The 12,306-nt window shown below is 28.3% G+C and overlaps 1 protein-coding gene across 1 annotated transcript; it reads left to right on the top strand.

Moving 5' to 3' along the window:
- The first annotated feature begins 2,233 nt into the window (after positions 1–2,233).
- Positions 2,234–4,959, top strand: LOC101250332 (protein MIZU-KUSSEI 1). The gene has a single exon (XM_004246812.5). The coding sequence runs from the start codon at positions 2,604–2,606 to the stop codon at positions 3,348–3,350; it is 747 nt and encodes a 248-aa protein (XP_004246860.1). The 5' UTR covers positions 2,234–2,603; the 3' UTR covers positions 3,351–4,959.
- Positions 4,960–12,306: the final 7,347 nt, after the last annotated feature.

Here is a 12,306-nt window from a genome sequence, read left to right on the forward strand (position 1 = left end):
TCCCTACCAATGAAAACATATTTCATCTTTATGCTCTGCTGCATTGGCCAAAGTTCAAGGCAAACAACTTCCAATATATATATATATATACACACATATATATATATATATAATTTTTTCAATGTTAACGAGCACATATGCAACTAATTTTTGTAAGAGTGGAATTTATATATTGATAAAAGTTAACGATCACTTTCTATATAAGACGTGAATTGTCATATAGGATACCACATAAAATAAATATATATACTTATTCAATTTTTTCACTATGTAAGTTCTACATGTATACACTCAAACTTAAAATATATAAATAAGAAAGAAACTGTCATCCCAATTAATCCAATTTGGATGCCTTGGACTTGACATATCACTTTGAAAAAGTAACATAAAGCTCAGAATTTGGGTGTAGTCAATATTACTAAATAGAAAGGAAATTGATTTATGATTGATTTTAATTAAATAAAAAAAAATAATTTATTTGTACCTCGTAAAAAAACTTTTTATTTTATGCAATGAACCATTTCTCTTCTTTTCGTGAAAAGAAATTATGTTCAAATAAGTAAATATGTCATGGTTTTAGAAGTCTATCTAACGCGTATAGACTTTAAGGGCATGATGACCTAACCATCGAGCTGAAGTGAGACCTAAACGATCGAATAGAAGAACAACAGGTGAATATTCTTGTACTATCCCTTGTTAGTCTCGAGGGACGGAGGAGGCTAGGTTATCGAAAGATGGTTATCGATTTAAGAACGTAAGATGTCCCTGCTTTTTCAGGATAAGAAGAGATAGAGAAAATGCCTCGAGTCAATATTCGAATACCAAATACTACAACACACAAGTAAATTCCTTATGGGTTCCAAAGTATTGCTTCAATTAAGAGTTAAAGAATTTATATCAGTTGAGATTAAATTAAATCCGCAGACACATGGATTCATTGGTTTTTACACACATTCAGTTATTTGACCAATAGACCAATCCATTATTAAAAAATCAGAAATTTGATGACATCTCTTTTTGTACCACCTCAGCATTTCACCTCTGATTTTATTTTATTTTATTTTTTATTAAAGGGAGAGTAAAGATTCCTCCTTTCATCTGAAAAAGAATAGAAATGCAGAGTCTGCCTTTAAGGGAAACAATTTCTAGTAGAATTTAATTAGAATCCAGCTGTATTTTCCCTTTTCCTTTAAGCATCCTTTGACCAGACAAACCCTTTCGAGATAATGACGAAATCAGAATTTTTATTAAAAAAATTAAAAAGTTTTATAAAAATTTTATTTTGTTGTTGTGTATTGTGTTAATTCTCATACTATTTTGTTGTTATTATTTTTTTTTAGACTTTATAATGATTTTCTTATTAACAGTTATGCTTCGTTTATTAATTTTCTTTTTCTTTTACTAAGATTCGACGTATGTGAGTTAGGGGTTTATCGAAATACAATATTTCTATCTTTTTGAGAAAATAGTAAAGTTTATTAGTGTTCTATCCTCAGTGGACTCTATTTCACCTAAAAAAATTAAATACAAGAAGAAATTAAAAGAGATTTGACATATTAAATAATATCATAATTTCGTAATGAAAAGAGTTTAAATGAACCTCTCGATTCTATCTGCTTATTGTCTTGTCCTGGCCCACCTTCCTATATAATCTAAAACCCCTGCCCTCTATTGTTCTGCTAAAATTTTGGAGCCTCGTTTAATACTAAAGGATAAAATGAGATAAAATTTATATCGTATTTGATTGAAAGTAGAAATTTATTTGAAATAACATATATTGGTAATTAAATGCAATAAAAATTTTATCTATGAAATATACTTATTTCATACTATTTAATTTGAGATTATTTTATGTTTATATATATCAAATAACCCTTAAAACTATTACTCCCTTCGTGTTAATATGTTTATCTATCTTTTATTTGCTTTGTAATTCTTTTTTTTTCTTCATATTATATACACATAAACTTACAAAATTAAATATTATTTCATCATTTTAATTTTTTAATTTAAAAATAAAATTAGACGAATAAATTGAAAGTACTTTGGTCAAAGGTCAAAACCTGCATGTTTCTTAACAATCTGGAATCCTTTCAATTCCATCTCTGTCCACATAAAAATCTGGTCTTTTGTCATTCTCTGTTATTTATTCTATACTCCTACATTATAATAGTAGTAAAAACAGAGCAAATATTTTTCATTTAATTCATGCTTTTCCCGATTAAACATTGTATTTGATATTTTATAACGACAAAGAATAATATAATCTATTTAAACGAGGAATGAAATCTCCTTTTATTAGTTATTTCTACGATTTGAAACTCTTGAGCTTAGAACATTTATGTATGTAACCCTTTTTAAATGATGCGTATTTAAATTAGTCGAGTTAATTGGTTTCGAAAACTGATAAATAATGTAACGGCTACTACATCTGTTCCCGCTCTTTCCATTTTCCCTCTCTCTGTTTTTTTCAGTCATAATAACTATTTTCTTAATACAGTATAAATATACTGCTCTGCTCTGCTCTGTATATTACCCATTCAAAAACAAAAATCTTGCTCCTTCATCTTCTTCATTTTGTCTGCAATTTTCGATCCAAAAAAATGCCGAAAGTCGATGCTCTCCGTCGATTTCTCCTCCCCTGTTTCAATTCAACACCCACATCGCCAGCACCACCGGCGCCGCTAACAATCTCCACCAAAAAACGTCTGAGTACATCTCTGCGTGACGATCTCGACGACCCAGAACAAGATAAGAAGTTCGAAGAAGATTCATACCCAACAACCCCAATCAGTACTACAAACCCCACGACCAGCGCCGCAATTGCACTCTCAGCTCCGCCGCGTTCTTCCAAAACAATGGTAATCGGAACAATCTTCGGCCAACGTCGCGGTGGACATGTATGGTTCTGCGTACAACACGATCGTCTCAACACGAAGCCTTCACTTCTTCTAGAACTTTCCATTCCAACAACAACCCTAATTCAAGAAATGCGATGTGGATTAGTCCGAATTGCGCTTGAATCATCGGATTCGGAGCTGAACCGTTGCCCGCTCCATTCAATTCCAATGTGGACTCTGTTCTGTAATGGGAGAAAAATCGGGTTTGCGGTTCGGAGACGGGCGACCCAACAGACCCGAATCATGTTGAAGACGATGCAGTCAATGACAGTCGGGGCGGGTGTAATTCCGTCGGGTTTGGTTTCGGGTACCGAATCTGAAGAAGTGTTGTATATGAGAGCTAACTATGAGTGTATTATTGGCGGTGCGGATTCGGAGTCTTTTCATTTGATTAATCCCGATGAAGGTCCGGGTCAAGAATTCAGTATCTTTTTGCTCCGATCCAAATAAGTGTATGATTCGTAGACGGCTGACTTTGAAAGATCAACGCCAATGAAAATCGGAAAATTTTGAGTTTTCTGATTTTGTATTTTTGGTCAAAAGGGTTCTTAGTTTTAATATTTGAAATTTTTTTAACAGCTTTTTTCTTTTAAAGAAAGCTAATTTTTTAATTATTCCTTTTTAGTTTTGTTTTTTCAAGATTAGCTTAATCTTTAGTTTAGGCCATTTTTTTTTAGAAATTTTTGGTGCATGAGAATCTTTAGCACAAGAAATGTATGAAAAAATTTAGTATTTTTCCTTCTTTTTTTTGAGAATTTTGGCAAATAGGATATTATATTCTTCTTGTATGATAATTCCAATATGATAGAAGAAATGAGTACCTTGTTTTGCTACTTGTTGTTCTTTTATATTATGATAATTATAAAAGTAATCATATAGTATGGATTCCTCATAATTTGTTCGAAAAGATTATTTAATATATACTTAAGTGATCAGTCTGATTCTGATTCAAGTATATGATTGATATCTTAAATTATCTTCAGATTTTGTGTGGTTGGGAATAATATAAATAATAGCATATTTATGGTATCTTTAATTTAAAGTAAAAAGGTGAGGTTAGAATTTGAAAGAAGCTATACTCAAGGATCCCATGGTGTAGACCTATGTTGTTTGCATTCTAATTGTATATCAATAAAAATATTTGAACTATCCACATGATAATATTGTATCATATCTCAAATTTTGATAAAATTAAAATTTTCACTAAAAAATTCAAGTTTTCAGACAAATTAAAAAATTTAGTAGAAGATCATAAAAATTTTTTAAAAAAATATTTACTACCTCATGCAAGTTAAATCAAATCAAACACACTAATTAAATTAAAAAAAATTGCTAGTAGACTAGAGTACTTTTTGTTGAATCCATCCCATTGTTTTAGTCAACTTTAATTATTCAATTGGTACAAGCAATTGTTAAAAATGAATAGTAATTGGAGTTGAAAAGAAAAAATTTGATAGTTGGCAAATTGGTAAGATTTGCAACCATTTTTGACTTTGCTATGTTTACATATGTCATTAGTGACATAGGTATAGTTTTATCCTTCTATAAATAGAGCATTCTTGCTCATTTGTAGAACACACCAAGTTAGAGAGAAAAAACCATTTTGAGAGCAAAGTGAGGTATTCCATAGACTATATAAGAAAATAGTCTGTGAAGAAAAATAGAGTATGAGCGATATTTTAGTAAGACGGAAACCGAAAGAGTGTTGTTCCTTTTGAGTGTGTAGTAGTCACATTGAGTGTTGTATTCGTGACTACACAGTGTAAAATTCCTTACTATAGTAATATCAGTTGCTCCTCCTGGCCCGTGGCTTTTTTCCTTATTCAGAAGGGTTTCCACGTAAAATTCTTGGTGTCGTTATTTTCCCATTTTATTTTCATTACATTTACCATATATATTTTTGTGTTTGTCCGTGTTTTCCCAACACTTTTAAACATGAGAATGCACATAGTTATAAAGAAGACTCTTATGAAAGTATGCTTTTCGAAGTAGAGTTTGTTTTGAAATACGAACTCTAATGAAATTCTTAATCAATAGAAAGGATCGAATGCTTCTCGAAGTAGAGTTTATTTTGATATACGAACTTAAAAGAGATCCTTAATTAATAAAGAGGATCGAATTATCTCAAAGTAATAAAAAGGATCGAATACTTTTCGAAGTAGAACTTGTTTTGAAATACGAACTCTATTGAAATCCTTAATCAATAGAGAGGAACGAATTATCTCAACGTATGGGACAAAGAATTAAGTTTTTTTTTCTTTTGACTTTTGATTTGAAGATTGGGAATCTTGAAATAAACTTTTCTTACTATTAAGTGGCTGCCTTCCATGTGTCACTTCCCTGTTTGGTTAACTTGAGTTGTGTACTGTACTGGTCCCTTCTTGTGATGCCACTTTTTATCTTAGAACCATTCCAAATTTTTGAGTGCTCTTTTTAACTATTCTATCTCATCTTCAAATATCTAGTTGACCACTTCCATCTCCAAGTCAAAATTACTCAAATATTAGCTTTGAAACTAATATACTTCCAACTTTCTACTCATTCATCATAATATAAATAGATTATCGAACTTTAGTTCTCAACTATAGTCACATAACTATATGAATTTGTCTTTCGCTACAATAAAAATAACTTTTAACGGCATTAAATATTGAAATTAATAAAGAGTGTTAAAGTCTTTATCGGCATTAGTTAAGTGTCATTAGAGTCAATGTCGCTAAAGGCTTTAGGGACATATACAAAGAGTGACAACTGCCGCTAAAAATACATATTTAATGACAATTAAGAATTAAATATCGCTAATGGTCATTTTGTTATATTGATTCTTTCTACTTTTCAAGAGTGTGAGAAGAGAATCTCTTTGCGTCACTTTAAAATTGTTCAAAATGCAAATAATAGCATTATCACATTTATATATATATATATTGTCCGTCATTATTAACTAGCATTATCCGCATTGTCCTTAGTTGTAGCATTGGCGACACCAAATATTATTGTTATCGTTATCGTTATTTAACATTTACATCAATTTTATATATATATATATATATATATATATTGTCAATGAATCTTATCATATTAGTCTCCACACTAGTACCTATTACTATTGTCCATCATAATTATCAATTATCATTATCAACTACCAATGTCATTATGATCAATCACTATTACAATAATATATATATAACTATTGTCCATCACAATCATCATTATCAACTATCATTGTCATTACGATCAATCACTATTACAATAATGTTAACCCCAGTGCTATATAAATTATCTTAGAATATCTAGTTGATAAGAGTACTAGATTAATCAACACCGACTGAATTTTATATTAAAATTCTAAGTCAATACAATACTCATTCCGTCCCTTTTTACGTGTCCACTTTTGAATTAGCACACCTATTAAGAAAATAATTAATAGTGAGTTTATCACTTTACCCCTATTAATTACGATATGGGTGAAAAGTTCAACATTTTTCAAAGTAATTAATCATTTAATTGAGGATATAATAAGTAAAAGAAATTATCCTTTCTTGATTTGTCAAAATGAACTAGTAAATCGGGATAACTATAAGAGAAAAAATGAACAAGTAAAAAAGGACGGAGAGAGTACACTTTGATACTGAAAAAACAAAATATCTTATTTAGTATATATAAAATATGTTAATATTCATATATGTATTTAATTTCAACGTCTCAAAAATCTTAACACATATTTTAATATCTGGATATTTTAATAAAAACAAATGACATGCAGCTTCCATAAGTACTTTTATAAACCTTAGCTTAGAGTTAATAATATAAGTTGTAAATAAATGGAATCTCATAATTTTTTAAGCTTTGGAAGCATCTTTTGGGGGGAATCACAAAATAGGACATTTTCATTTTGATTTGATGAAGAATAGAAAAAGGACTTCATGTTTAAACTAATTAATTAAACATTTGGGAAAAGTTTTTTTTTTTTTTTTTGTAATTTATATACTTGTCTAATCTAAGGATATATAAAGCAAAGCATCCAAATATGCATCACCGAAAGGATCGTAATAAGAATCAATAATATTTGCTCTTAGTGTTAAAGCGGACAGAAAGAATATGTCAGAGTTAGAAGTTTCGATGGTCATTCAATTTTGAATAAATTAATTATTATAGATAATTAATTTTATTTTATCATAAAAAAGTTATTTTATTTTATTTTTTAAATAATTAATTTTTATAGATAATTAATTTTATTTTATTATAAAAAGAGCCATTCAACTTTTTGATATTTTAACTTTTAGGGTCATAAGTCTTAAAGAATATTATTTTTCATATCAATTTAATGACTTGACATTTATTGAAAAAAAAAATTAATATTTAATTATTGGATTCTAAATCTATTTTTCTCGTTATTCTTCATTAATCAAATTTAATAAGGTATTGTTTTGACTGTTAATATATGTTATGAGATATATTTAAATTATTTATTCTTCCCTTTTCCCGTGCAAATTTTTCATCGAAAAATCACTCTTAAATGTCGAAGAACTTATATAGTTCAATAATTATTATCCCTATTTATCAACCATTGTTATCCAATTTAGTCATTATTATCTCCAATTAATTTCTCTATTATTATAAAAGTTCAATCATCTCAATTTTCACGAATTTTTTATCAAATTAAGCTATTATATAAAGCAATTTATCAAAATAATATATTTTTTTAAAATTTTACAAAACTAGAATAAACGTATCTCACAGTAACGTTTTAGGGTATATTCGTTTTTTAAAAACTAACAGTATTAGGTTGACATATGTTACTATAAGTAATGTTTTACTCCTAAAACGTTTATTTGAGTAACGTTTTACTCCTAAAACGTTACTGCAAGTGAGGTTTTACTCCTAGAACGTTACTGTGAGTAATGTATATCAATCTAACATCGTCAGCTTTTAAAAAGTAAGATATACCCTAAAACGTTACTGTGAAATACGTTTATACTAGCTTTGTAAAATTTTAAAAAAACGCATTATTTTAATAAGTTACTTTATATAATGGCTTAGATTGGTTAAAACCTCCAATTTTCACCAACTATGATACACACTCTATGTTGATGATGAACTATATATAGATAAATATAACAATTGTCAACCAATATATTTTTCTACTCAACCAAGTCATTTTTCAATAATTGACCACTTGATATATATATAGTTTAGTCTAGTACTATTTGGTTAAAAAAGTAATTAAATAAGTAAGTAATCATATATTAGAGTAAATCATAATCATATGAGAGCCCTCATGAATGAGTTTGAGAGCAAGTAATAGTCCTCAAAGTATTATTATTTGGCTAAAAAAGTAATTAAATAAATTATAATAAGGGACTTAACAATATCTATACAAGTTTGAGAACAAGTAATAATTGTATAAAGCACTTCCTTAGACTAATTATGGGTTAATAATCTTTATTGTTACATAACTAATTAGATCATGTGATACTGGGAAAAAAATTTAGATCATCTGGCCAATTAATCAGTCCTCACATAATAATTACAAATTAGTATTCCTTAATATAATACTAATTACTTGTGATTACCCCCTCCCCCCCAACACACACACCCCACCACCACACACACATATAAGCTATAATCCTCAAAGTACTATTTTAGAATAACAATATTGTCGAAGTTTTGGTGAATAGAGTAACTAAACATCTTAGATGGTGGCATCTAGTAGTCGTAGATAGTCGAGTGAATAGTTAAATGATCGTACACCATCATCACAAAACAAAAAAGAATGAAATCAAACAAAAATATGCAAAACTTAGTGTTGATTAAATTTAAGGCCTTTCTTAAGGTTTAATTTTCTTAATTTTAGGTCGTCAATTTTGTTAAGCCATCCTTGTAAGTCATGCATTAATTTGCAAAACCCTAGTCATGTTCTAGGAGACCTAATTTGAATTTTTTTTTTTTAAAAAAAAGGATGCATAATTCAAATTAATAAGGTTATTCATTGTGCATTAATAGTGATTTAAAGATTTTACCATGACTCTTGCACTTCTTTCATATTATTTTGAAAAATGATTTTGTTGAGTCTAGAATTTATCATAATATAACACATTTTTTTCGAATTTCACCTATGAGATTAAATTTGATGTATTCTGCTTAATATATGAGTTGTAGCAATATAACCTCACATGCAAATTAAGATTTGTGCACTGTTTGTAAGGTAAAGATAATCTGCATCCCAAGGACTAGATCCAGTAAGTTATAAATTGATCTAAACCTCAGGATGCAGATTACCATTAACCTAACACAGTATTCGTAATAATAATGATGATACACGAAATTTAAGGAATTTAAGAAAAAAAGGAAGTAAAGAGAGGAAAGTTTCTTGTGAGAAGTGTTGATGAACAAACTAAGCATGAGAAGCAATAATTTATAGTGCCTCAATAAAGTGGACATATAATAAAATTATGTCAAGTATAAGGTTTGGTATAATAATATAATAAATATATACTCCTATATGATAAGGTGCTGTCACCAAGAAGGCTGGAATATATCATTTTGTGTTGATGATTCTGTTCCTTTTTAAAGCCAATGATAAGATGGGAACCTTTCTTTCCTCAGACAATGATGTCTCTTCCTCATTGACTAGCTTTTAAGATTGGAAAAATAATAAAGTGTTATGAATTAATAATAAATATCAAGACAATTAAGAGTAAATATAAAAAAAAAATCAAAAGAAAAAAGAGATTCCATTTTTCTTCAAACGGATGTATAAATAAATTGAATTAACACTCTATTTATAGAAATAAAAAGCGTTATTACAACGCGCGCTATTCAAAAGTTGATATGTTAGAACTATTTGTAAGCTACTTTGCTTAAGTTACTTGTAAGCTTTCTAATTAATTGCAAGTCTGAGGAAGTATTGCAAATCTTATTAGGATGCAAGTTCATTTAGAGAATTATATATGAACATTCACAAAACAATCTATTTATAACATAAAGATTATTAAAAAGATATTGCCTTAAATTACTTCTAACCAATCAATAATACAATTAGTTTTAGCTTATTAGTACTTCTAATTCCTATTTAAAAATCAAAGCAATTTAACTCCACCTGATTAAACTTGTTCACACTTAATATGGTAGAAGTTGTAGCATCTTTGAATTCAAGAGGAATGTGCATGTGGGGTCTTTTAGGGTGAATATTATTGTGAAAGAGAATATAATGAGATGCATTCTATCTTATTAATTTTGTCATATTCTTATAATTTGCTGGTGTATAAGTCACACATTATTACATTGTCCTTAAATTGGCTTATTATATGTATATGTCATGATGATGCTGATAATGAAATGTAGTAAGGTTCGAGGAGGGTGGAAAGTACGTAGATTATATTATTATCTCATAAAGATAAATAGGATGTTTTTGAAAGATCTTCGGATCATTAGGTGTAACAAATCGAGGTACAAATAGGAGGAGACATTGAAGAAAGTATAGGTAGGACAATAACAAAATAGCGTACTCATTGAAACATAATAAACAATTAAAGTAAGATATATAGGTAATGAAAACAATACTAAACAATGATAAATATCAAAAACAAGAGCGACAATAAAAACAAATAGTAAATGACAAACACAAATCACCTTAAACAAGTCAAAACTACATTGCCTATTAACCTTCTATCTTCAAATGTGTTCTTCAAACCTTCCTATCTGAGGTCACGTTCTCGGTTATATGAAGTTGTGTTATATTTTATCTTATCATTATTCCCCAATACTTCTTCGGTTTATATCTGCCTCTCCTCGTAGCTTCTATAACCAACTTCTCACACCTCCTCATGTTTAATACGTTAATACATCTCGTCTTCACATGTCTAAATCATGTCAATCTCGTTAATTTCCCTCACCTTAACTACCACATATGAAGTGAAAGTGTCGACATGTGTCGTTACATCTGATATTGATGATTAGAAATTTGACTTTCTTTTTATAAAGAAAAAGAAGAATATAGAACAATGGAACAAGGCTCTTCTGAGGTCCTTCCAGTCCATTTTAAGAAGATATCAACTAAATGAATAATTTAACTAAATTATTATAATCCATTTATTTATTTTATCTTTAATTTATAAATAATTTCTTCAATTCATATTTTGTAATATTTTTAGATTGGACAGATTCTTCTAAGATATTTATAACTTACCCTTAAAATGTGGTGATCTTTTCACTGAATTACTCTACTAAAGTTGAAATTGTGATGCCATACTTTCTCCGAATATATTATAATTTGGATATACTTTTTCTAAACATTATATATCTAGTTTTTAAAAACCAACAAAAAGACACTCAACTTAATTAATTTTCTCAAATTTGCTGTTGAAGAGTAATATCTTGAAATATAATAACACCATATTATAAATTAATACATACATGAGCTAATACATATATATTACAAATACTTTTCTTATTTTATTTGAATATTTTGAAAACGAAATTGTGTTTGATTATAACTTTCTCAATAATACTTTGATCTTTTAAAAAAAATATAAAAATATTCTTAACATAACATATTATTTTTCCCTTTTAATTATTTAACACTAAAAATTGACCCCTTGATTCGTAAAACAAAACTTCGTATTGATGCTTTTGTAGACATTCCACCAAATGAAAGCAAGAAATGTCCAAATAAACTTATCTCCGGAAATTGCAAAGATGTGTTATTTCTTCGTTGAAATCTACAAAATCATTGCTCAAAATGAATGCACTATTACCTCAAAGACTAAAAAGAAGGATGAAGATGCAAAATTTAAAAAAATTCTATTATTTTAAAAATATTTTGTATAAATCTCCCTTTAATGGAAGAGTTGTTGAAAATACCAGAATATGCAAAAGTTCAAGAATTAGTCACCAAGAAGAGCAGTATGAATTTTGAAACGGTGAAGGTGTGTCATAGTTGATAGTTGTAGTGCCACAGTGACCGGGGTAATCAAAACAATTGGGAACATTCACTGTTTCATACACTGTTGAAATATTTTTTAAAAGAAATATTTTCTAAAACAATATCACTCCGTTTTTATTCTCATCATATATATTTTGGTAAATTTTATATGAACATTCTTGAAAATATAAATAATTAAATATATCTTTAAATTATTCAAAAATGAGTTAACTTTATCCTCAAAAATTCTTAAAGACATGATGGTTAATTATGATTTTATTATTATTATTTTATAATTAACAATACAATATTTCTTATAATAATTCATAGGACATGAATATGCATATAAAAACTATTTTATGGAACATAACACTACATATGTTTATATCTTAGGTAAGCTCTTATTGATTATAACTTTTTTAGAAAAAAATTCAACTAGGTCAATTGTTACACAAACAGTCATAATATTCTAGAAGTCGTAAC

The sequence above is a fragment of the Solanum lycopersicum genome, chromosome 9 (assembly GCF_036512215.1).
Source record: "Solanum lycopersicum chromosome 9, SLM_r2.1".
Lineage (NCBI taxonomy): Eukaryota > Viridiplantae > Streptophyta > Magnoliopsida > Solanales > Solanaceae > Solanum > Solanum lycopersicum.